This window comes from Pseudopodoces humilis, chromosome 26, assembly GCF_049639895.1.
Source record: "Pseudopodoces humilis isolate 2021_Gansu_Grassland_sample_001 chromosome 26, ASM4963989v1, whole genome shotgun sequence".
Classification (NCBI taxonomy): domain Eukaryota; kingdom Metazoa; phylum Chordata; class Aves; order Passeriformes; family Paridae; genus Pseudopodoces; species Pseudopodoces humilis.
The window spans coordinates 45490-70274 of NC_142225.1; the positions used below are offsets into that span (position 1 = coordinate 45490).

General features: G+C 60.9%; 3 protein-coding genes across 11 annotated transcripts in view; 1 reads left to right on the forward strand and 2 right to left on the reverse strand.

Annotated features, from left to right (window-relative positions):
• Positions 1 to 467: 467 nt before the first annotated feature.
• PPIL1 (peptidylprolyl isomerase like 1) lies at positions 468 to 3357 on the reverse strand. Of its 3 annotated transcripts, none has more exons than XM_005530210.2 (4): positions 3226 to 3357; positions 1872 to 2026; positions 1724 to 1792; positions 468 to 750 (listed from the first exon to the last, which is right to left on the reverse strand). In XM_005530210.2, exons 1-4 carry the CDS (start codon positions 3279 to 3281, stop codon positions 530 to 532), a joined length of 501 nt encoding a protein of 166 aa, XP_005530267.1. In that variant the 5' UTR covers positions 3282 to 3357; the 3' UTR covers positions 468 to 529. The 3 variants fall into 3 exon arrangements, with proteins under 3 accessions (XP_005530267.1, XP_087923227.1, XP_014114400.1); XM_088067101.1 differs by having other exon boundaries at positions 3142 to 3270; XM_014258925.2 differs by lacking the exon at positions 3226 to 3357 and adding an exon at positions 2128 to 2280.
• A 171-nt stretch (positions 3358 to 3528) lies between these two features.
• PSRC1 (proline and serine rich coiled-coil 1) lies at positions 3529 to 6959 on the forward strand. Of its 3 annotated transcripts, none has more exons than XM_088066967.1 (6): positions 3529 to 3662; positions 4629 to 4809; positions 5212 to 5563; positions 5752 to 5908; positions 5987 to 6157; positions 6244 to 6959. In XM_088066967.1, the coding sequence occupies exons 2-6, from the start codon at positions 4658 to 4660 to the stop codon at positions 6357 to 6359; spliced, it is 948 nt and encodes a 315-aa protein (XP_087923093.1). In that variant the 5' UTR covers positions 3529 to 3662; positions 4629 to 4657; the 3' UTR covers positions 6360 to 6959. The 3 variants fall into 3 exon arrangements, with proteins under 3 accessions (XP_087923093.1, XP_087923092.1, XP_087923094.1); XM_088066966.1 differs by having other exon boundaries at positions 3570 to 3687; XM_088066968.1 differs by lacking the exon at positions 5752 to 5908 and having other exon boundaries at positions 3570 to 3687.
• A 129-nt stretch (positions 6960 to 7088) lies between these two features.
• The window catches only part of CELSR2 (cadherin EGF LAG seven-pass G-type receptor 2), a 30447-nt gene continuing 12750 nt past the window's right edge, over positions 7089 to 24785 (reverse strand). Inside the window, exons 12-35 of one of the 5 annotated variants that reach the window (XM_014258973.2) lie at positions 23361 to 23535; positions 22453 to 22594; positions 21949 to 22069; positions 21541 to 21724; positions 20663 to 20764; positions 19834 to 19928; positions 19546 to 19755; positions 18732 to 18915; positions 17589 to 17732; positions 16895 to 17123; positions 16337 to 16522; positions 15222 to 15348; positions 13981 to 14181; positions 13331 to 13505; positions 12234 to 12346; positions 12086 to 12162; positions 11214 to 11340; positions 10589 to 10705; positions 10376 to 10506; positions 9751 to 9845; positions 9517 to 9660; positions 8911 to 9117; positions 8612 to 8840; positions 7089 to 7220 (exon numbers count right to left, since the gene is read on the reverse strand). In XM_014258973.2, the coding sequence (XP_014114448.2) occupies positions 7199 to 7220; positions 8612 to 8840; positions 8911 to 9117; positions 9517 to 9660; positions 9751 to 9845; positions 10376 to 10506; positions 10589 to 10705; positions 11214 to 11340; positions 12086 to 12162; positions 12234 to 12346; positions 13331 to 13505; positions 13981 to 14181; positions 15222 to 15348; positions 16337 to 16522; positions 16895 to 17123; positions 17589 to 17732; positions 18732 to 18915; positions 19546 to 19755; positions 19834 to 19928; positions 20663 to 20764; positions 21541 to 21724; positions 21949 to 22069; positions 22453 to 22594; positions 23361 to 23535 (3537 nt within the window). In that variant the 3' untranslated portion in view covers positions 7089 to 7198. Of the gene's footprint in view, positions 7446 to 8611; positions 8841 to 8910; positions 9118 to 9516; positions 9661 to 9750; positions 9846 to 10375; positions 10507 to 10588; positions 10706 to 11213; positions 11341 to 12085; positions 12163 to 12233; positions 12347 to 13330; positions 13506 to 13980; positions 14182 to 15221; positions 15349 to 16336; positions 16523 to 16894; positions 17124 to 17588; positions 17733 to 18731; positions 18916 to 19545; positions 19756 to 19833; positions 19929 to 20662; positions 20765 to 21540; positions 21725 to 21948; positions 22070 to 22452; positions 22595 to 23360; positions 23536 to 24785 lie in introns of those variants that run through there. The other 4 variants (XM_088066962.1, XM_088066963.1, XM_088066964.1 and 1 more) reach the window with 4 other exon arrangements.

The window sequence follows — 24785 nt, forward strand, 5'->3', positions numbered from 1 at the left end:
AGGGAGGCACTGTCCCTGGCTACCCTTTGCAGAGCTGCTGGACAATAAAGGCTGTCTCTGTGGAATTGCCACGACGTTCCTGTCTCTCTTTCTCTGTGTCGGCCCAGGATAACCTAGCAAGCAGAGCTGAAATCACTGAGCTGAAATCACTTGCAGTCACAGGCTGCCCCCCTCGCTGAGGTTACCCAGTGGTCAGGGACCACTCCCTCTGGGAAAGTCGTGGCATCTGGGTCAGACCAAGGGACCCAGCCTGGCCACCACAAATAGGTGTAAATTTGGGCACCCACTGGTGGCACCCACTCTGCACCCCCAGGAACTGGGGCCACTGGCAGCTCCACGTTCCCAGGGACAGACACCTGCCCCTCCAAAGGCACCCACAAAACCCTTTGGCGGGGCTCACAACCCCCACCATGTCGAAGACACCTCCTCCACCTCCCCCTAAAACCACCACTCTGGGGGGGTCCCACTACATCCAACCTCTTTTATTACAAACAAGCAGTACAATTTGGAGGGAGGACACCCCACACCCCTACCCCGAGGGATACGCCTTGATGATCTTGACATCGTCGAGAGGTCGGTCCTGGGAGTTGGTCTCCACCATGGCTAGGCGCCCCAGCACCCCCATTCCTTGGCACACCCTCCCAAAAATGCTGTGCTTCCCATCCAGCCACTGTGCTGGGCCCAGTGTCAGGAAAAATTGGCTTCCATTGGTGTCTGGCCCTGCATTGGCCATTGCCAGGATCCCAGCACCTGTGAGATATGGGGACATGTCACTACATGGATACAGGGGACATGTCACCCTACAGCCAAGGTTCCAGCATGATGCCATCCCATGGGGGATGTTGTCTCATGGCCAGAATCCCAGTATCACGGGAAACATGTCACCCCAAGACTGGGATACTGGAGGGAGTCATCTTATGGCTGTGATCCTTGGGACATGTCACTCCATGGCCAGACTCCTGGGTAACCTGTCACCTCACAGAAGGGTCTCGGTCTTGGGTTGCTCCCATTGGTGTCCAGCCCTATAATGGCCATCACCAGGATCCCAGTGCCTGTGGGACATGGGCCAAGGGTCCTGGCACCCTGAGGGACATGCCATGCTATGGCCAGAGTCTTGGGGGGCATGCCACTCAAGGGATGGGGTACTGGGGGCTATGGAGGACATGCCACCCCATGGATGGGGTCTCAGGGACGTGTCATGTCTCACCCATGGCTGAGGTCCTAGTGTCATGGGGAAAATGTCACCCAATAGAGAGGTCTTAGGGGACATGAGGAAGAATTGGCTCCTGTTGGTGTCCAGCCCCATGCTAGCCATTGCCAGAATCCTGCTGTCTATGAGACACAGGGACACATCACACCAGGAATGGGGAAATAGAGGACAGGGCAACCCATGGCAAAGCTCCATGAGTTGGGGGTCATGTCACTCCATGAATGGGGTTTTGGGGGACACAGCAGACTTGTCACCCTATAGACGGGATCTGTGGGGACAGGAGAGAAATGCCACCTCACAGCCAGGGTCCTGGAGGACATACCACATGACTAGCCACCTTGAGACACACCAACCCATGACTGGAGAGCTGGAAGTCATGTCACCCCATGGAGGAGGACACAGTGGATATCCCATCCCACAGGTGTGTTCTCAGGGGTCCTGCCCTGCTATAGGTGGGGTCCCTGGCTCCTGGGTATGCCCCTCCAGCGCTCTCCCAGTGCTGGCCCCGCTCACCAGTGAACTTCAGGTCAGGGTGCAGCTCATCCTCAAACTGTTTCCCATAGATAGAGGCGCCACCACGGCCTGCAGGTGAATTCAGAGGTCAGAAGGAATCGCTGGCACCAGGGAGGGTCCTAGGGAGATTTCAGAGGCCTGTACTCACCGGTACCTGTGGGGTCTCCTCCCTGCACCATGAAGTCCTTGATGATGCGGTGGAACTTGGTGCCATTGTAGTACCCACGGCGGCTCAGTTCAGCAAAGTTCTTGCAGGTGCGGGGAGCGTGTTGCCAGTACAGCTCCAGCACGAGTGGGCCCATCCTGGAATGGGAACACAGGTAGTGTGAATGGGAAAGGCACCGGGAATGGGGAACAGTAATGGGAATGGGAAGGAAATGGGGTCATCCCAAAGTGATACCCACATCCCCAGCATCAGACTAAAGCCAGGGGCTGTGTTGCCAGTGCAGCTCTAGCACAAGCAGGCTCATTCTGTGAATGGCAACAGCAGGAACGGGAATAGGGAACAGCACTGGAAATGGGAACTGGAGACAGGGTCATCACACTGTGACTCCCACACGCAGTTTCAGACCAAAGCTAGGGTCTTGGCCTGCCAGGTACAGCCCCAGCACCGGAGGGCCCATCCTGGGAATGGTAAAATCAGGAACAGGAACAACCTTGGGAACAAGGGAACAGCATGAGGAATGGAAACAGGAGATGGGGTCACCTTGCTGTAAATTCCTCCACCTATATGGTAAATTCTGCAGCTGCAGAGCAGGGTCATCCCACTGTGACCCCCAACCCCAGTTTCAGACCAAAGTCAGGGGGCTGTGCTGTTAGTACAGCTCCAGCACCAGCAGATACACCCAGGGAATGGGAAATGGGAATAATAGGAATGGGAACAGGATCGGGAAGGGTACCAGGACACACCTCAATGTAACCCCCCCATCCCCCCATTACCCAGAGTCAGTCAGGGACAGGGACCACAGAGGTGAGAAGGGATGGGGGGCAATGGGGGCTGCAGGTACTGGGGAATAATGGATCCCCAGGAAGACACGGACAGCTCTTGCTGCCAGGGGAAACAACCAGGACTGGCTGTTTCTGTGCAGTACTGGGAGACACTCGGGCTAACGGGGTCACTGGCATCTGCCTGGTACCGAGGGGCCTGGGGGTTACAAACACCATGGGGGACACCGGTGGGGATCCAGGGGCTCTCTAGTACCGGGGCGGGAACCAGGACTGGTTGATACCGGGGGATAACGGAGCTGTCCCGTTCCGGAGACCCTGGGAGCTTCTTAGCACCTGTGGAATTCAGGGTCTGCCTGGTACCGGGGGCTCACGGACACCGGGAACTGCCCCATATACCGGGAGGACCGGGGAGTCAGGAACACCGGGACTGCATAGAAGCCGAGGGGGGAGGGGAGCGGACACCGATTTACCAGTGCCGCGGAAGGGGGCGGGACCAGGGGTGGGCGGGGCCTCCCGTGCCGGTGCCGGTACCGGGGCCAGACCCTGCCCCTTACGTGGTCTCCATGGAAACGGTGGACGGCTGCCAGGAGTCGGGCGGGACGGCGGCCATGCTACGGCGGCACCGGGGGCGGAAGGACCCTCAGCCGCCGCGCTTCCGGGCCACGCCCCCAGCCGGTGGTGGGCGGGGCGCGGGGGAGGACGAGAGCCAGTCCGTGAGGCGAAAGGCGAGGAGATAGGCCAGTCAGAGTGAGGGTTTACGGGGCGCCGACCAATCGGAACCCGGGGCGGGCGCACCGCGATTGAGCCGCAAGGGGAGGGGGAATTCGAACGAGACCACGCCCCTTCAGTTAGGCCACGCCTCCTCGGCGCGCGCGGCGAGCGGGAGCCGGGGGCGGTGAGGTGGTGGGGGGAGAGGGGGGCAAGGGGCAGACCGGAACCCCCGGGTAGAGGGGAAGCCTGCGGGGAGATCGGGGGTGCCGCGGAGCGCGGGGTAAACCACCCCATGCGGAGATGGGGTGACGTGGGGTCGGGGTGAGGGGCTGAGGACCCCCAGGGCTGGGGCTGGGAGGCCTGGACCCCCGGTGGGGGCTGGGACCTTCTCATTGTGGGGCTGGGGTCATAAACGGATTGAGATGCGGGGCTGAGACTCGTCGGCGGGGCTGGACCCTTTTAGACTGGAGCTAGGACCCCCCAATGTGGAACTGGCGTCTCCGGGGCTGGGGGGGGGTGCGTGGCTGGGGGATTCCTCAGGTGTGGGGGAGGAATCGTCCCATTATGGGGCTGAGACCCTTCAGTGTGGGGCTGGGAAGTGGAGCCGGGAGTGGGAATTGGACCCCCAGGATCGGGGTTTGGGGCTGATCGGCGTGGGAGCTGGGAGGCCTAGGAATGTGGATGGGACCCGCTCGGGATCGGGATTCAAGACTGGGACCCCCTCAGTATGGGGCTGGGGTCCTCTGGTGTGGGGCTGGGATCCCCTGAGGATCAAGATGTGGGGCTGGGTCCCCAGGCTGTGGGGCTGGGATGCCCCGGGGATCAAAATGTGGGGCTGGGGGCCTCCTGGGATCGGGGTGTGGGTGTGGGAGAGGGGTTCCCCCGGATGCGGGGCTGCGACTTCCCAATGGGGTTGGAGCCCCTCAATTTTGGGCTGGGGTCCCCCCGATAGGGACTGGGTACCACCGTGGTGGCACTGGGGACTCTCAGGGATCAGGGTGCAGGGTTGGGACCTCCTATTGTGGCACTGAGGACACCCGGGCTGGGGGTGCCTACTGGCGCCAGCGGAGCCATCCCTGTCCCCATCCCGGTGGCACTGAGCCCGGCGGCGCCTGGCACCGGCCGTGTCACCCGTGCGCTGGCCGGTGCCACCGGGGCCCAGCGGGGGTTGGGGACATGGAGGGCGGGTAGGGGCATGGGTGGGGGACCCCGATTGCGTCAGTGGTGACCCCCCCATCTCCCACAGGTGGCCCCGGTGCTCCGAGGCGATGGCCGATGACCGAGGTACGGCAGTGCCAGCGCTGCATGTCCCCCGTGTTTCCCCCCCTGGGGTGGGGGAGGCTGGCGCTCATCTGCAGTGTCCCCCCAGATGTTCGATTTGTCACCGAGGAGAGCTTCGACTTTGGCGTGCTGTCCCCATCGGACAGGTACAGAGGGGTAGGAGGAAAAGGGCACCTTACAGCTGGGTACATGGGGAATAGGATGGGACATGGAGGACAGGGGGAGATGGCACCTCATTGTCAATGTCCTAGGGGACATGTCACCCCATGCATGGGGTTGGGGGGGATGTGGCAACTCACAGTTGGGGTCCTGGAGGCCACAAGGGACAACACACCCCAAAGATGGGATCCTAGGGGACATGTCACCCCATGAACAGGGTCCTGGGAGTCCTGTGGACATACCTCCTTCATAGATGTGATTCTGGGGGTCCTGGGGGACATGTCACTCACTGAATGGTGTCCTGGATGGCATGGGGGGCTCCTGCCACTTCTTGGCAGTGGTGTTGGGGGCTGACACCACCTTTCCCCCTACCCCCGCCCGATCTGAAGCCAGGAGGAAGAGGAGGATGAGGATAGCCCGGGCGGCGGGTGCCGGCACAAAGGCAGCAACGGGCGCTGGAGTCCCCTGCGCGGGGCCCGTCTGGAAGAGATGGTGCGGGAGGCCACGCGCCTGGCGGCGCAGTTGGAGGGGTGTCACCTGCCCCCTCCCGCCCCTGGAGACCCCCCGGGACCCGCCGCCACGCCCCCCGGCACCCCCCGCAGCCCCCGCCGCCAGACCTTCGTGGTGAAGGACAGCCCGGTGCGGGCACTCCTGCCCACCGTGGAGTCGCAGGGACCTGCCCCCATCCCTCGCGTCCCAGCCAAACCCCCGGGGGCCTCTGCTGCCACCAGTGTTCCCGAGGTAGGTGAGACCCAGGGGTAGGGTCCCAGTGTAGCTGTGTTCCACCCGGGCTGAACGCCCAGATCCCCCCCCAACCCATCCTAGATGGGGGCAGTGAGTGGCCCCCTGTCTCCGAGGGGCATCATGAACTCCCCAGGCCCTCTGGGTGCGAGGCACCCACTGAGTGATATCTCCTCCTCTATTTTCAGGCACCCCCCAGCCGTAATTCCACAGCAGCGGTGAAGGGACCCTCTGGGGCCAGGGGGCTCCCCACCAGCCATGTGGGCCCCTCCCGGCCGTGCCCTCCCCAGGGGCAGTGGGCTGGTGCCCGGGGCAGGTCAGAGCCCCCCCGGGGGGGGACAGCAGGTAGTGATGGCAAGGGGATGGGGATACCACGGCTATAGGGGTTCCTGGGCCATACCCCAACCCCCCCTTTCTCCCCAGGTCAGCCGAAGGCAAGGAGGGGTACAGTCCCCTGCCCGCCCTCCAGCCGCCAGCCCCACGCCAGGACCACCACCGCATCTGTCCCCTCTGGCTGTTCCCCTGCACCCACTGCCCTCCCCAAGGTGTCCCCTCGGACTCCAGCAGTGGGTGGGAGGACCCCCACTCCCAGAGGTAAGGATGTAGTGGGGTTAGGGGGTCACAGGGGATGCCCCCTCCTCCATGCCTCAGTTTCTCTATGGCTTCTCTCCCCTTTGCAGGTGTGGGGGCAGCACGGGCAGCCCCCCCAACTGCTGCCTCGGGGTGCAAACCAGGACCCCCCCCTGCCCGCCTGCGGCCCCCACGCAAGACGGCAGTGAGCAGCACCCCGAGGTGACACCCCCAAACCACCCTGCACCTGCCCAGAGACCCTGGGGGCACCCAGACCCCCCCCTAGGTACCAGCCAAGGTACCTAGGCTGGGGGGGGCAGAGCCAAGGCAGCCCTAGGGATGAACTGAGGTTTTGGAAGGAGGCAGGCAGTGCCAGGAGCCCCCAGGGAGCAGCCAAGGAACCCCTTGGCTGCCAAGGCAGGGCAGAGCTGGAACCGCCAGGGACCGGCTGAGGTTGGGGTGGGAGAGGCACGGGCCTCCCCAGGGATGAGCCAAGGCATGCACTGGGTTTTGCTTTAATTACAAAAGGTCCAATCAGCAGTAGGAAACCCCCCACATCCCCCAGTACCCAGGGGTCCCTCACCCCACAACACCCATCCCTCGGTTCCCCCACCTGAGCCTCACCCCTGGGCAGGGGAGGGGGGGTTCCCCAGACATCCCTGAACCCCCAACTGGTCCCCCCCTCTACATGCCCCCCACCTGGGGAAGTTCACACCATGGGATGGGTGGCACCTTCAGGGGGGTTGGCACAATAGGGGAAGTTGGTTATAAATTCCCGTTTTTGTATTTTCATGTATTTTTTAAATAAAGCACTCTGCTGGGCAAAGGGGTTGGGGGTGATCATGGGGGGAAAACAGGGGCACCCTGTGCTACCCCCCTGCAAGGTGCCAATCCCTGCAAGGTTACAAAGTGCACTGGGGGGGGAGGGATGTGGCTCCCTGCCCCCTCCTGATGTCCTCCCAGTCCTTGTATGCCCCCAATCCTGGTGTGTCCCCCCCACCATCCTGGTGCCCTCCCTGTCCTGGTGTCCCTGGCACAGTGTGTGGGTTGCCTGCTGGGTCCCCATTAGATTGAGGTCTCGTCGCTCCTGGTGGGGGGGCACGGACAGATGGGGGAAGTGGATACAAAGCGGAGGGTGGGGGTGGATAAAAAACAAGACAGACAGATGCGTGATGGGGGAGATGGGTGCCAGGGTGCCCTCTGTGCCCCCCAGCACCCAGCACCCAGCCATGGTGGGAGATGGAGAGGTGAGGGTTGGGGGGGAGCCCCCCTAGCCCCCTTGGGTTAATGGAGAAAATTAAAAAACAGAAATCTGGGGGGTAGAGGAGGAGAGAAGAGTTGGTTAGTGCTGCTGTGCTAGCTCTGCCCTGAGCACCTGTGGGTGGTCAGGGGGTACTCAGTGGGCACCCCACCACCCAGTGGGCACCCAGTGGTCAATAGGCACCTTTGGACAGTCAATGGGCACCCAACATGCACTCCAGCACCCAATGAGCACTGTTAGACCAAAGGGGCACCCGGTGGTCAATGGACACTCATGAACAGTTAACACACACCCAACAAGTGCTGTTAGGCCTGATGGGCCACCAGTGGACACCCCAATACTCAATGGGTGACCCAATGGTCAGTGGGTACGCAACAGGTGCTGTTAGACCTGATGGGCACCTAGTGTGCACCCAGAGGTCATTAAGCACCCAATGGACAGTCAGTGGGCACCAAATGGATATATAATGGTCAATGGATGCACAATGAGCATCCAGTGGTTAGTGGGCACTCAGGGACAGTCAATTGGCATCCAATGGCTGCGGTTATACCTGACGGACACCCAGTGAGTATTCAATGGGCATCCAGTGGGTACCCCAGTACTCAATGGGCACCCAGTGGGCATCTAGTGGGCACCCAACAGCCACCCTTGCACCCCATGGGCACCCAAGAGGAATCCTGGCACCCAGTGGTCACCTGTTGGTTATCCTGGTGCCCTATGGGCACCTGACAAACACCCATACACCTGGTGGGCAGTCAAAGGGCACCCTAGCATCCAATGAGCGCCCAAAAGGACTGCTGGGACCTGGTGAGCACCCAAGAAGGAACCCTGGCACCTGATGGGCATCCAGTGGACACCCAAAGGGAACCATGGAACCTGATGGATACTCAGTAAGTAATATTGCACTCAATGGGTGTCTAGTCAGTACTGTGGCACCTGATGAGCAGTCAACAAGCAGTGTTGGACCCTATTGGTGCCCAACGGGCAGCTGAAAGAAACCCTGGCACTAAATAAGGGTGTAATGGGAACCTTGGCACCCTGGTACCCAGCCATCCTTGTACTTGATAGGCACCCAAAGGATACCTTAATAAGCAGTGTTTCACTGCTTGTCCACCCAACAGGAACCCTGGTACCCCAAGGGCACCCTCAAACCCAATGGGTGCCCAGAGGGAACCCTAATACCCAGTGAGCACTTCTTGGATATGATGGGCACTCACTCAGAGCCAGAGGAATCCTCGTCAGCGGTGCCTGTGCGGATGCTCATAGCAATGGGGGTGAGGCCGCTGAGCTGCTCCTGGAGGCTCTGCCGAGGTCGGGGGACTGGGGGTGCCCCCCCGTCACTGCCAGAGGAGGCAGCTGTGCAAGCCGGAGGCGGTGGGGGCGGCCCAGGGCGCTGGGCGCTGCCCCGCTCACTGATGGGGGGCAGGCACTTCTTCTTCAGGATCCCTGCAGAGGCGTTACCCATGGGTGGCGAGGCCAGATTTGGAGTGCCCACCCCTGCCATGGCAGCCCATACCTTTGTGGGGGTGGGGCAGGGGCAGCAGCAGGGGGCCCCTGGGAAATGCCTCGCCATTGGGCTGGGGGGGATCACCCCAGGGGTGTCCCTGGTCACCAGATGGTTGCACTCGCAGTCCCTCGCTACCTCCTGGTCCCTCACTCTCACTCGCTGTCGTCACAAACTCCCCTGGCCAGTATGGGCATCCCGGGGTCAGCAGGGGGTCACCTGTGAGGAAAGGAAGGAAGCAGGGACAGGCAGGACCAGGAACCTTGCCCCCCCATCCTCACTGGGTGCCCCCATCAGCACATAGTCATTGTGAGGGATGCACCCAAACCCATTGTGTCAGTCCCATCCACACCCCAGACTGGACAAGGGGCCATCCTTCCCCCCTCAGCGCCCCCATCAGCACCTCTGACTGCATGAGGGACCCCCCAAACCTTTTATGTGTCCCCCATCACCACCCCAGACTGGACAAGGGACCCTCTACCCCATACCCACTATACATCTCTATCAGAACTCCAGGCTGGACAAGGGATCCCTTGTCCACTCTGTGCCTCCCACATCAGCACCCAGCCAGGTTGAAGGCCTCCCATCTCCCATCTCCACCTCCCCTGAGGGTGTTACCAGGGCCAGGAGGACCCAGGGGAGCCCTGGGTAAGGGGTCCCAGCCACAGGGGGCGTCATCCTCGCTATCAGAAGAATGTGTGGAGCCATAGGAGCCACTCAGGTCATCCAGGGACACGTCACTGTCCGAGTCCGTGTCGTGCTCTGGGGGGTCACAGGTCAGGGGGTGCCCAGAGACACCTCCTGCCCCCTGGGCTGAGGCTGGACACACTTGCCCTCTGGGTGAGGCCATACCCTCGGGCTGGTCCTGGGAATCAAGGAAGAGCCCCCCAGGCTCAGGCAGCGGCACTGGCCCCAGCCCTGGGCTGCCTGCCAGCCCTGAGTCCTCCCTGTGGGGACACAATACTCATCAGGACCCAACCGTCACTCACGAACACCTACCATCCACTGTCACCCAGTGACTGACACCAACACAATGTCCACCCACTGACACCCAACACCCACCGACATGCCAATATCCACTGACACCCACCACCCTCATATCCATCACCCTGACACCTACCCTTGCCACCCCTTCATCCTGACACCCCCTCAACACCCCACTCTGCCACCACCCCGCTACCCTACCACCTCACCACTCCAAATGCATGCCATCCTGCCACTGTACTGCCATGCAACCATGCCATTGCCCCACCACCCAGCCATCCCAACACCCTCACAACCATGTCACCCCACCACACACCATCCTGCCATCCCAATACCCCCATGCCATGCCATCCTGCCACCCCACCAACCCACCACTCAACCACGCCAGCAGCCTGTTACCCCACCATCCCATAACCATTCCATCTTGTCATCCCATTGCCACACCAGCCCAGGACCCCACAAAAACCCATGCCCCAGCTCCTGTGCCCAGTACCGCTGCACGAATGGGATATAGCTGTGGTGGCTCTTGCCCGAGCGTGCGGTGCTGTGCAGGGACCCCGAGGACCCACCACCTGGGGGCGGGTACAGCTGCCCTGCCACGTATGCGCTGTCCCTGCCATAGGCCTGCCAAGGGCACAGCAATGTCATAGCCATGGCATGGGCTGCCCTTCGCTACCCAGCACCCCCCGTGTCCCCCAGCACTCACAGGGGTCAGGGTGGCCTTGGTGGCCAGTGGTGGGTGGTGGCAGCGGGCACAGCTCAGGCGGAGGCTCCTCCGCACCTCCTTGCTCAGCACCACACAGCACAGGAAGATGAGGGGGCCCTGGGCAGAGAGGAGGCAGGGGGGAGACAATGAAGGGTGTGAACAGCCTGGGAGGATCCCAGCAGCACCCCAGACAGGTCCCTATCCAGATTGGGTGCATCCCATTGGCGCCTCAAAGAGAATGAGGGTCTCCCCACATACCCACTAGGTGCCCCCCACTGATATCACAGACAGGATGAGGGACCCCCATATGCACTGGGTGCCCCCCCATGGGCACCATGGAGTGGTTGAGCTGCCCCCATACACACTGGGTACCTCCCATTAGTGTCCTGCCTATGGCAAAGGACCTCTCTGTGCCCACTGGGTGGGTGCCCCACAAATAGGTGTGGGACTCTGGAGGTCCCAAGGGTGTGAGGTTCAGGGAGCTCTGGGGTCTCTGGGGATCCCGGGGGGGGAGGCATTGGAGTTCTGGAGTCTTTGGTAGTCCCAGGGGCAGTGGTTCTGGAGGTCCCCAGGGTGTGTGTTTGGGGGGGTGCCAAGGGTGGAGTCTCAGGTGGTCCCCACTGACCTGGAGGCAGTTGGAGGCGGCGAACAGGTAGTGACAGAGCAACGTGTCACTGTTGACTGAGAGCAGGGCCAGAAGCCAGGCCAGGCTGGGCATGGCCAGCAGGACTGCAGCTGTGCACACCCCAGACCTGGGCACCCCAACAGCATGCCAGTGTCACCCCAATGACATCTCATGTCACAAGCCCTCTGTACTTCTATCCCCCGGGGTTGCCCCAGCCCCTCACAGCCCCCTCCCTGCCCAGATGCCCCAACCCCTACCTGACCCACTCCGCCATTCTTGGGTGCTCCAGCCCCCTAAGCTCCCCTGTTCCCTGTGGGCCCAGCCTAACCCCAGCATGCCGTGCCCTTGTCCCCAGTGCCCTTCTGCCACCCCATAGCTGCTCTGTGCCCCCCTGCCCCTCTAGATGCCCCAACCTCCCCTGACCCCTGAGGCCCCCATAGGTGACTCTGCCCTTGATGCCCCCCTGCCCTCCACAGGTCCCGCAACCTCCCATGCCCTCCATTGGCTCCAGCCCCCTGTACCTCACTGCTCTCCATTCCCCTCTGCCTTCCCATGGCTGCCCTGTGTTCATCTGCTCCTATAGATGCCGCAGCCCCACCATCCTCTCCTACCCCTCATAGGCAGCCCAGTCCCCAGTACTCTCCTGCCCCCCATGGATGCTAGTCCACCCTGTGCCTCCTTGCCCTCTGCAGGTTCCCCAAAAGGCCAGTCCCCTATGGGTGCCCCCTAGCCCCCAGCACGCCCTAGCCTCTATGGGTGCTCCAACCCTCTGTGCTCACAATGGGTGCCTCAACCTCCCATGCCCTCCTTGGGCAACCCCATCCCCACCATGTCCCCTGCCCCCCGTGGGTGACCCCGCCTGGGTGACTCACGCTGAGCCCTTTTTCTGGAAGCCCTGGGGGGTGGCACAGGTGGCCCTGGCCGCCAGCACCAGGAAGAAGATGCCGACCTGGGGGTGCACGGAGTGAGCAGGGTGATATGGGGTCCCCTGCCCTCCCCAGCCCCCAGCCCTATACGCACAGCGAGGGCAGCAGCACAGGGTCCAGCCAGGCTCCACACCAGGCTGTCATGCAGGGCCAGCCAGCAGAAGTCGGGGTTCCCATAGCCCTCGGGGTCCAGCCCCACCGCCAGCCCTACAAAGGAGAGATCACGGCGGGGCCAATTCAGTGGGTGGGGCTGTCAGAGGAGACAGGGGGCTAAGGTGGGAGTGGTGGGGCTAAACAGAGTGAAGCTATGGCAGGACTGGGAATGGAATGGCTCGTGGATGGCACAGAGCTGACAAGAAGGTGCTGCTCTTGGGGGTGTGCCTACGCTGGGTAGAGACAGCGCTATGTAAATGAGGTATGTCTAAGCTCTTGGGTATGTGGCAGTGTTGATGAGAGCAGGGATATGGCACTGGGGGCTTGTCTAAGAGGTTATTACAGGTCTATTCTCTTGGAGTGGAGTTATGCTGATGAGGGCAGGGCTAAGATCCTGGGAGAATATCTGACTATGATTGATGGAGAAAGGCTATAGCCCTGGGGGCATATTGAAGAGATTGGGAAAGATGCTCTTGAGGGAGAGATAAGATGGATAAGGGTGGGGCTAAACTCCTGTGGTGCGGATAAAATATTGGGCCGGGGTTATACTCTTTGGAAGGGGGCTATGACCCCGGGGGTGTGACTGAAAATTTGGGGGCAGAGCTATGATGGATGAGGGTAGGAGTGTGGACCCAGGGGCCTGTCTAAAATCTCGGGGACTGGGTCTCATACATGAGGGCAGAGCTGTGACTCTGGGTGTGTGTCTAAAACCATCTGGGTGTGGCTATGGTGGTTAAGGGTGGAAGTAAACTCTTGAGGTGGGGCTGTTTTGGATTGGGCGTGACTATCCTATTGGAGGCGGGGTTATATCCAGGGGTGTGGCTATGCTGGCAAAGATACATCCGAGGATGGGGTTACACATGGAAATAGGATCCCACCACGCATGAAATTGATTAGGGGAAAGATATTCAGGTGGCAGTACCATAGCCTAAAAGGGGGTGTGTAGCCACCAGGAGGTGTTGCCCCAGGTGGAGGTAGGCAGCTAGCGGTCCAGAGTGTGGGGTTAGAATGAGAGCAGGGTTTCACAGCAGGGCTCACCGGTAATGAAAGCAGGCAGTCCCCAGCCCAATACGTGGTAGAAGCGCATGGGACCACGGTCGACATGACGGGGTTCACTGCGGCGCCGGTACAGGTGCAGTGCCTCCAGCAGTGCCCAGCCTACCGCACTCAGGTACAGGAACTGCAGCAGGATGGCCACCACGGTGCACGCCAGCTGCACCCACCCTGTCACTGCCAGCCCACAGCCCCACCCGTCCAACCATATGCACAACCCCTCGAGCTCCACCCCCCTTGAGAGGTCATTCCCCTGTTGAGGTCACATTCCTCTAAAAGGTTCCAGTCCTTTTATAGGCCTCGCTCCTTGAGTGCCCCACCTCTTTGATGGGGCCCCACCCCCTTGAGAGCCAACCCCTTTGATAACATCTACCCCTCAGCCCCACTGCTTTGGAAGCCCCACCCCTTTATACAGACCCCACCCCCTGACATCACCACCCCTTTAACAGATTTCACCCATTACAGTCCTCATGTCTTTTAGATGCCACCCCTTAGGCCCAGCCCACCATGGCGGTGCCCACTCCTTAGCCCCACCAACTCAAACACTTCAAAGGCAGCAGATCATCTGACCCAACCAGTCTTTCCCAGTGATCCCCACTTCTTCCCTCCTTTCCCGGCCCCCTTTACCCACACACCGGGACATCGGTCTGGTTGATGCCAAGCAGGAAGACAAGCTGTGCAAGGAGCAGTGAAGCTGTGCCATGCCGGCGGATGCTGTGGCGGTTGGAACGCAGCCGACTCAAGGTCCCCAGGGCCAGGACCACCAGTGCCAGCCCCGCCAGCCCCACGCACAGTGAGCCGTAGGTGAGTGCTGCCAGCGGCAGCACCTCCCCATTCTGCAGCACCAGGATCAGCATATGTCAGGCATGTGCTCAGTGTGCGTGCCCCTCCAGACATCCCCATCAACAGAGACGTGGTCCCCCCTTACAAAGCAATCAGTCCTTGGGCCTGGGAAGTCCTGCCCCCTATGCATAGCCCAATAGGAAGCCTGCTCACATTATTCAGCCCTGCCCGTGGTAACCCCACCCTTTTTAACCCCCGGTCACAGCACTTCAACCATGGCACTCAAAACCCCACCCACATTGTGTTAGCTCCACCCTTTTAAATCTCTCCCATACCACTAAGACCCAGCCCTCAAAATTCCACCCCCATCCCTCAGCCTTGCCCCTTTCAACCCCACCTATAGTACTATAGTACTATAGTACTGGACCCTGCCCCCTAAAAGCACACCCACAGCAGTGACCACATCTCTTTACAGCCCAGCCAGTTTTCAACCCTGCCCCAGGAAACCCTGCCCACATTATGCCACCACAGGCCCTGAAAACATCACTCAGCCACGCCTCTTGTAACCCCACCCACATCAGCTCTGCCCCTTGGAGACCGACTGGCCCAGCCTGCTCAGCTGCATCCACTGGAATCTCATTCATGATAACTGGAGCCGCCCCTGAGGGAGCGTGCTAACAGATCTGCCATAACCCATCCCACTTAGCTCCGCCCCAAGGGAGCTCCACCCACTGAATTTAGCCGTACCCCTTGGATTTAGCACCACCCCACTTAAGCCCCACCCACTCCCCTCAGTCCCGCCTCCAAGAGCGTGCGAACCTCCACCCTGCCCCTGCCCCACCCATTCTGCCAAGCCCCTCCTATCCCTGTCCCTCCTCTTTTATCAAAAGCCCCGCCCCTGTTCCTAAAGCCTCACCTCTGTGCCTGGCACCACCTGACACCCTATGCCCTGTTTCTGGATGTGTCTCCATCCACCTCCATTACCATACCAGGGTAATTCCATGCCCCGTGGTCACTCTGTCCCTCCATGTCCCCTGTGTCACATCTGCCCCCATGTCCTCATGCACCCCTCCGTGTCCCTTTATGTCCCCACCTCTCGACGGGAGATGTCCATGAGGACGGCAAAGCTGGTCAGATGGTGGCACTGGCAGCTGACGTGGCTCTGGTTGCGGAAGGCGACTTCGCAGCCTCGTGCTGACCAGCCGCCTACACTGCCGGCCCTGCGCAGCACCACAAGGTGACACAAGCTGGGAAACCCGCCAGGACACCCACCGGGGACAAACACACACACACACACACTGAGGACACGCACCAGGGACACCCACTAAGAACATCCACCCCTACCCAGGGACATGCACCCAACCCAGAACACCCACCAGGGACACATGCACTGGGGACACCCACTCAGAGGGACACACACCCACCAGACACATTCACAGACAACACCCACCCACCCACTGGAACATCCATCCACCTAGCAGAGACAACTGCTGCCACTTGGGGACACTCACCCATCAGGGACACTCACCCAGGAACACACCTCCATTTGGGAACACCCACCCCATCCTATCCCTGACACCCACGAGTCATGTCCAGTTCCCGTGTTACTCACCCATGACCCACAAGGACACTGAGACATGCATTCTGCCCTATCCCCATGTTCCTGTTCCCTTAGGATGTCCTCTGTCCCCTCCAAGGTGTCCCTATTCCCATGTCCCCTGTTGCCTCAAGGTGTCCTTATTCCTGTTACTATGTCCCCTGTCTCCATGGTAAGTCCCCATCCTCATGCTCCCTGTCCCTCCAGAGTGTCCCAATCTCCTTGGTCCTCATTCCATGTCCCCTCTGAGGTGTCCCCATTTCCCTGGGATGTGCCCATTTCCATGGCCCCTCTCCCCCCAGGGTGTTTCCCGTTCCCCTGGTGTGTGCCATATCCCCTCTTACCTCAGCATCTCGTGTCCCTCCATACTGTGCCTGACTTCCCAAGATGTCCCCATCCCCCCAGGGCATTCCCTGGGATATCCCCTGTTCCCCTGGGTGTCCTTATCCCCAGCTCCCCTGTCTCCTTGGGGAGATCCCTTGTCCCTCTGGAGTGTTCCCATCTTCCCCAAGGTGTTCCCATGCCCAATCCCATGTCCCTATCCTCCGGGATGTCCCTGTGTCCCCACGGTGTCCCTGTCACCCCTGGGGTGTCCCCTGCCCTGCCCTCACCGCAGAGAGTGGTTCCAGAAGACACAGATGGGCTTGGAGCGTTCCTGGGTCTCCAACAGCCGGAACTGGAGGGTGACAGGCTTGGCCAGTGCCTGGGGGGTCCCCATGCCCCCCACACCATCCGTGTCCCCCGTGTGCACACTGATGCTCACCACTGGTGTGTTGATGACGGGGCGCTTGGGCACCCTGGGAGGCACTGGTGTCAGGGAGCCCGTTCAAGGTGCCCCAAAACCCACCTGGGTGCCACAGAGTGCCCTGGCACCACACAGACACTGTGAGGGCACCCCTTTCTCACCTGCGCCACCTTTTTTGGGCACCCCATGGGCACCATTCTTGGGCATCCCCCGAGCCACCTCCCCAATGCTCTACCCCCCATCTTCAGGCACTCTCTGTGCCCCCCCAACCTTGGGCACCCCATGTGTCACCTTTCCCATCCCTCCCCTGGGATCCCTCTGGACATCCCTGTCCCCATTTCACTATACCCCCCAGATGCTCGGCTTTGCCCTGGCACCCCATGTGCCCCCCGCAGCCCTCCCAAGCCCCCATCCCCAGTGGCACCGGAGGCTGCGCTTGTCGGTGTCGAAGTGCTGGGGCAGGAGACCGGCCAGGGTACGGTAGATGATGACGCTGGCGATGGCCTGGCCCTCACCCAGGGATGGGTGGCGCTTGTGCCGGGTCACCACAGTCATCCCTGCCTCCTCCTCCTTCTCTTCTTCGCCTGCTTCATCCTCCTCCTCCTCCTGCCCACCTGTGCCCTGTGGTGCCTGCCCATGCCCAGTTGAGGGGCCTGGGGGCCATGGGCAGGGGGTGGCATGGTGCTCTGAGACTTCATTGGGGTTCCCGTGGCCACCCTGGAGTCCCCAACTCTGCCAGTCCAATGACCACAACAAAGTTCCCCCAACACTTCCAGCTCCAGGGGTCCCCAACCCTGCCCACTGCCATAGCCACATCAGGATCTCTGATGCCATCCTGGGATCCCTGGTCCTTGCATCCTTACCAGGGTCCCCAGCCATGCCAGTATCATCCTGGAGTCCCAACCTTGCCAGCCCCATGACCACACTGGGGTCCCCATGGTGGCACCTGTCAGCCCATGGGCATTCTGGGGTTCCCCCATCCCTGCCAGCCCCCAGCCAAGGTGCCCAGCTGTGCCATGTCCCCATGGTCAAAGAAGGGGCCCCCCGAGCCCCGCCAGCCCCATGGATGCAAATGGGTCTCCAACCCTACCCCTGTCACCCCTACGCCCTGGACTCACGCCTGTCCTCGGGGGGCCAGAAGATGCTGTCAGGCAGGATGACGGTCGTCTCCAGGTCTGGGAGTTTCTCTCCCCGCAGCGCCTCATAGCGTGGCAGGCGGGCACCCACAAAGCTGCTCTTGTCCAGCCGCACCACTGACACCACTGTGACACGACGTCACTCACGGCACGGTATGGCACCCACCAGCCCTGAGGCACACAGACCCCAGCACCTACCGACCCCAGGGCATACCAACCCCAGCATTCACTGATCCAGGGGCGCACCAAGCCTAGTACATACCACCACTAGCACCCACCAATCCTGGCACCCACTGACCCTGGGGAACCCAGACCTTGGCACCCACTGACCCCAGGGCACACCAAACCAGGAACAAACCAACCCCTGCAGCCATGAACCCCAGAGGCATGGATCCTGGGGCATGCAGACCCTGTGACCATAGATCCTGGCATCCACCAATCCTGTGGCACACAGACTCCACCACCCACTGAGCCCAGCACGCACTGACCCCGACATCGAACAACCCCAGAGCAATGAATCCATACAGCAGCCACCAAACTGCAGGCACATGGACCCCAGCACCCACTAAGCCCAGCATCCACTGAGCCCAGGGCCATGGACCCCAGCACCCACCAACGCCGAGACACACAGAACACAACAGCCCGAGTACCCAGCGCTCCCTGACCCCAGGGCACACGGACCACAGCCCATATTGCCAGGGACACACACATGCCTCTAGGCACGCCCATGTTCCCCAGGACATGTTTCCCAGCTACACAAATGTCCGTGTCACCAACATGTGTTCCCAGGTACAAGTCACACATGCAGGCATGCTCCCAGCATGTGTCCTTGTGCACACACATGTCCCCAGGCACACACATATGCCAGCTATATAAACGTTTGTGTTCCCAGACATGAATCCACACCCCCAACACACACACACCCCCTGAGCACACGCATGTCCCCAGGCACACACATGTCCATATCCCCAGCACATACATCCCCTGGGCACATCCATGCCCACGTCCCCAGCACCACACCAAAGGCACATGTGTGTCCCCAGGCACACACATGTTCCCAGCATGCCTATGTTCCCAGGCAGATACCCCTCTGACAGCCCTCCAGCCATGCGTGTCCCCACTGACCGATGTTAGGGGTGACAATGGTGAATGGGCTGAGGTAAGTCTGGGGCATATTCCGTGCCAGGGCTCGTGCGTACTCCTCGAAGTGCTGCAGCAGCTGGGCTGTGCCACCCTCCGTCTGCTGGATCAGCTCCCAGTGTCGCTTGTTCCCCATGTCCAGCAGCGCACTGCCTACCCGCAGCAGGTTCTGGGGGCAAGGCAGTGGTAGTGGCACTAGAAGCTGGCACTCTAGGGTCTGGGCAGGAGGCCCCTAACCTCCCCTGCAGGACTCTGTGACCCTGGCACCGACAGTGGGGAACAGGGGTGCCATACCCCCACAAAGTTGAGGGTGCACCCTGAGCCACACCAACACCCGCTGCTCAGGGGTGCTCACCACCCTGGCATCAGACCTCCTACACCACCATTCCTCTCTAGGTGGGTGGTGCATCACCCTGGTGATAGGCTCCCTCACCAATACCCTTCCCAGCATGGCAGCCAGGTTCCTGCACCACCTCCCCCCTCTCTATGTAGGTGCCCATCACCCCAGTGTTTGACCTTCTGCCCCAATATGACCCTCCCCACAAGGGTCCCCATAACTCCAACCTCTCTCCCCAGTGCCCGTCACCCGGGTGTCTGCTCTTCTGCCTCCATAGGTGGGAGCCTGTCACTCCTGGCCCTTCTGCCCCAATCCCCCTCCCCACAAGAGTGCCCATCATTCCGGTGTCTGGGCTCATGCACCCACATCCTTCCCCATGGGGGTGCTGATCATCCCAACCTCTTTTCCGTTTGGCTCGTTCCCCCTTTGGGCGTGTCCCCATCCCTGTGACCTCATGCCCACCTCAGTGAAGTGCACGTCCTGGGTGGCAGCGAGGTGGAAGCCACGCTGGTGGCTTTCATGGCGCAGCAGGGCTCCTGCCAGCTGGTATGCCAGGTGCACATCACTGCCGAAGTACCCATGGGCCTCACGCATTGCTTCACGCAGTGCCAGCGCCACACGCCGGGACTGCCCTGCATCCCACCGTGACTCGTTGCCCACCAGCTGCTCCACCTTGGGGGGCGACACACAGAGTCAAGGGAGCCCCAGTGGCACTGTCACATGGCTGTTGCTGGTGTTCCCCCAGCTCACCCAGGGGCGAAGGGCAGCAAAGGCCAGTGCGCTGCAGTTGAAGAGATTGGGGGGCAGCCAGCCCTTGTGCTCATCACAGTGGCGCAGTGCCGTGCCTATGGGATGGGGACAGTGAGTGCACCTTGGGACAATGGGGCAGCCTCAACTCACTGCATGCCACCAGTGCCACACTTCTGCTCCACCCTGCAGTGGTACCCCAGCCTTGTCCCAGCTGTGCCACCGCAGTGTCACACTTCTGTGCTACCCCCAGTGCCACCACTGTGACAGCCACCAGTCCTGTCCCAGTGATGCCACCAGTGTCACACTCTCTGCACTGACAGCACAGTGGCAGCCCCAGCCTCATCTCAACAGGTCCACACTCATGTCACCCCCACTCCCATCTTGGTAGTGCCACCAAGGTATCACTACCCCTAACCCATCCTAGCAGTGCCACCATAGTGTCACCTCCCTGTGCCAACCCAATAGTGCCACTACAGCATCACCCCCTTGCCTTGTCCCAGTGAAGCCCCATGGTGCCACTCCACCCCAGCTCCATCCAACCATGCCACCACCAGGACACACCCCAGCTCTGTCCCGCCGGTGTCAACATCCCATTGCAGCAGTGCCACCACCGTATCACCACCCTGAAGTGACACCATGGTGTCCCCTCTCCCTACCGTGTCTCAGCAGTGCAATCACAGTGTCAGCTCCCTGTACCACCCAAGCGATGTCGCCGTGATGTCAACCCCTCTCAGCCCCATCCCAGTGATGTCACCACTGTGTCACCCCCAGCCCCATTCTGGCAGTGTGCCCAGTGCCACCCCCGCCCTGTCCCCACGTCCCCACGTACCAACAGAGCCCTTGGGGCAGGGGGCTGCAGCTGGCAGCCCAAACCGAGTGCGGGGCCACCAGATGTTGGCCTCAATGGCCCGGGGACAGCTGTCATAGTTCACTGCGGGACACAACAGGGCATCAAAATGGGGGACACAGGGTGGCACAGTGTGACAGTAGGGTGGCAGTGGCACCTGGTCACTGGAACCCAGGGTGACACAGGGTGACACAGGCTAACAGCAGGGTGACAGCAGTGGTGGAGCAGGGTGACAAAAGGATAACAGAGGGTGAAAGTAGGGTGACATAGTGGCACAGGGTGACAGCAGTGTGATAGCAGCGTGACACAAGGTGTCAGTGGGATTACACCAACAACCAAGGTGCTGGCGGAATTCTGTTTCCAACAGCCAGGGTGACAGCAAGGTGACACCAGTTGACACAAAATGACAATGCAGTGATGCAGAGTAGCACAGGGTGACAGCAGGGTAACAGTACCACCCAGTCACTGTCACTCATAATGACACAGGGTTGCAACAAGGCAAAGCAGAGTGACACAGGGTGATACAGGGTGACAGTGGCATTCCCTGGCACCCAGGGTGACAACTGTGGCAGAACAGCGGGCATCAGGATAGCACAGGGTGGTGTACGGTGGTGTACAGGATAACACCAGTGTGACACAGAATGACAGTGGGGTGACACAAGGTGACATAATGTGACAATGGGGTCAGCAGGGTGACAGCGGAGTGACAGTAGTAGCTGGTCACTGGCACTCAGGGTGACACAGGATGACACAGGGTGACACAGGGTGACACAAGGTGACAGACAGTAATGGAGGGTGACAGGAGGGTGACAGTAGGCACTCAGGGTGGCACAAGGTGACACAAGTTGACAGTCCCCCACCTTCACAGCCACTGGCTGTCACCTCAGCAAAGGGGTTGTCACAGCGGTCACAATGGCGGCCAATGACACCAGCTTTGCAGGGACACTGTCCAGTGTTGGCATCACAGCGGCGCGACAGTGACCCAGTGGGGTAACACTCACAGGGGTGGCATGTGTCCTCTCCTGGCGGGCGGTAGTGGTTGTCCTGGGGGGACACAGGGTCACTGCAGGCACGGGGATGGGGTGACATGGGGCTGACAGGGGGTTACCGGGAGGTGGCAGGGAGGTGACTGGGGGGGTTGACTGGGGGCATGATCGGGGGGGACAGGGAGGTGACAGGATGACAGCAGGGTGGCAGGAGGCAACAGAGGGGTGACAGGAGGATGGCAGAGGTTGGCAGGGGTGGTGACAAAGGCTGGCAGGTCCCACCTTGCAGCGACACTCGCCCGTGGTTTTGTTACAGTCTGGGTTGAAGCCGTGGGTGACATCGCAGCTGCAGGGGCCGCACGTGGGGTGCCCCCACCATCCCCGCGGACATGGCTGCGCCTCCCTGGGGACACTGGAGCTGGCACTCGGGCACCGTGCCAGGATACCCCCACAATGCCACTCATACACTCACATGGTCCCTTGTACACCCACACTGTCCCTTGCATACCCACATGGCCGCTTGTACCCTCACAGTGCCACCTGTACCCCCAGTGCCCCTTGCACCTCCACTGTACCACTTCTACACCCACAGTACCACTTTCCATCCCTTGCATACTCACCACAGCTCTTGCATGTGCACTATGACCCTTACACACCCACCCTGCCCCATATGCCCACCCTCCTCTCACCCCAGCCCCTGCCCCCACTGTCCCTCACAGTGTCCCCCCTCCCCCTGGGTGCTCTGTGTCCCCCTGGCACATGCATGTGCCCCCCAGTGTCACCAACCGGTGCTGGCAGAGGGTCCCAAAGGTGCCCGGGGGACAGTGACAGGCATAGCCAGGGCCCGTGCCTGGGCGGCGGGTACAGGTGCCCGGAGGCTCACAGGGATCCAGGGCACAGGCACTGACACAGCTGTCACCGAAGTACCCTGGGCACAGGAAAGGGTTGGGGACAACAAGAGGGTAGAGTGATGGGGGACAGGGATGGGGGTGAGGGGTAGTCCCCAGGGGTGACAGTGATAAGGAGTGGCAGTGACAAGGGAGGGTGGCAGTGCCTTGGGGACAGTGATAGGGGTGGCAGTGTCCAGGTGACAGTGACAGGGGAGTGGCACTGCCCTGGTGACAGGGATGGATTGGTGGTACCCAGAAAAGGTAGTGTTGTTGGGGCAATGTGTCACAGGTGGCAGTGCTGGGGATGGCAGTATCTCAGGGTTGTCAGGAGGTAGCAGGGCGTCTCCACTCATGGTGGTGACACTGCCATGGGATGGCAGTGTCACCCCTGTGACAACAGGGATGGCAGCGTCTCAGGGAGTGTTGGGACTTGTCAGGAGTTCCAGGGGGGTCTCTGCTTACCAGGGTAGCAGTAGGGGGTGTCACAGGGGTGTCTCAGTGGTGTCAGTGTCCCACAGGGTGTCAGGGGATGTCAGGGGTTGTCAGGGGGTCTCCACTCAAAGGCACAGAAATGAGGGGTGTCACAGGTGTGTCACAGGGGTGCCAGCATCCCGGGGGTGTTGGGCAGTGTTGGGAAGGTGTCAGGGAGTGTTGGGGGGCTATTGGGGGATATCAGGGGTCTGACAGTGTCCCCATTCAGTGGAGTGGCAGAGGGGTGTGTTACAGGGGTTTTCAGTGCCCAGTGTTGGGGGATGTCTGGGGTGTGTTGTGAGGGTGTCAGGGGTCTGGGGAGTCCATGCTCACCAGGGTGGCAGCGACATGAGAAACTGTCCCAGTCATCGCTGCAGTAGCTGTTGGGGGGGCAGGGCCCTGAGTCACAGGGATCAGGCAGGGCACAGCCCCCCTCCACGTTCACCAGCACTGCCTGTGCCAGGCTCAAGGTGCCCGCAGTCACCACATGGTCCCCAACACGCAGGCCCTGCAGGGTCACCCATCAATGCCCTCATTAAATTCCCTCCCAAGCCACCTTGGACCCCCCAACACACTCCACTCCATGCCTCCGCTTCCCTCATCACTCCCTGAAGACTCCATGAGAACTCCCTGCACGGTGTCGCCATCAGTGTGACCTCACCTCCACACCTGTCACCATGCCACCCTAAAACCCCCTGCCCAACTGTCATCCCTACCTCAGTGTCCCTGCCACAACACAGGACACCCCAGGACAACCTGGACCACCCTACAGTGTCACCCCCTCCTCAGTTTCCCCCTGTCACCTGTCATCATAGCTCAGCACCAAACTCAGCACCACTCGGTGACACTCTGAGGCAGTGATCCCTCATTAAGCTGGCACACCCTCCGACCCCACCCCAACTTCCCTGCGCAGGGTCACCTGTCAGTGACTTCAGTGATGCCCCAGCCACCATGACCCCTCCTTCCCCAGTGCCATGCCCAGCCTCAATGCCCCTCACTACCACCCAGGACTTTTTGTGTCATCCTGTTCAATCTGTCCCCACAACACGACTCCCCGAACCCCACACCAGCACCCACTATGTCACGCCAGCCCCCATCCCCAGTCGCATCACCTCTTGGTGCTTCAGCACTCTTTGTACTACCCATAACCTCCTCAGTCACACCCATATCCCCACGGCTATGTCCCCATCCTGCCCAGGCCCTAGGGCGATGTCCCTGTGCCCCATGTCACTATGCCCATAGTACCCAGTGCATCCTCATTGTCCCCCTGCCCACACAGCCCATGTCTCCTTGTCCTGTGCCAACTCCCTGTAACCACATCCCTGTGCCTTTCTCCATCCTGCCCATGTTCCCAATTCTCTGTGTCACATTCCCAAACCCCATGCCTCCATCCCTGTGCCCATGTCCCAATGTCCTTGTGCTGTCCTTCATCATGCCCACATCTCCACTCCTTATGCCATGTCCCCAAGCACTGTGCCTGTGTGCTTGTGCTCCCTCCCATTGTGCCCATGTCCCCAACCCCTGTGCACATGTCCCAGTGTCCCTATGCGTGCCTTCATCATAAGCATGTCCACAAGCCCTGTGCCTGGCTTCATTGTTCCCTGTCCCCAACCCATGCCACATCCCCAAGCCCCGGGCCCATGTCCCCAAGCCCTGGGCCAGGTCCCCAGGCACTGTACCCATGTCCCTGTGCCCCTCTTCATCATGCCCACATCCCCATCCCCATCCCCAAGGCAAGGCCCTGCTTCATTGTGCCCT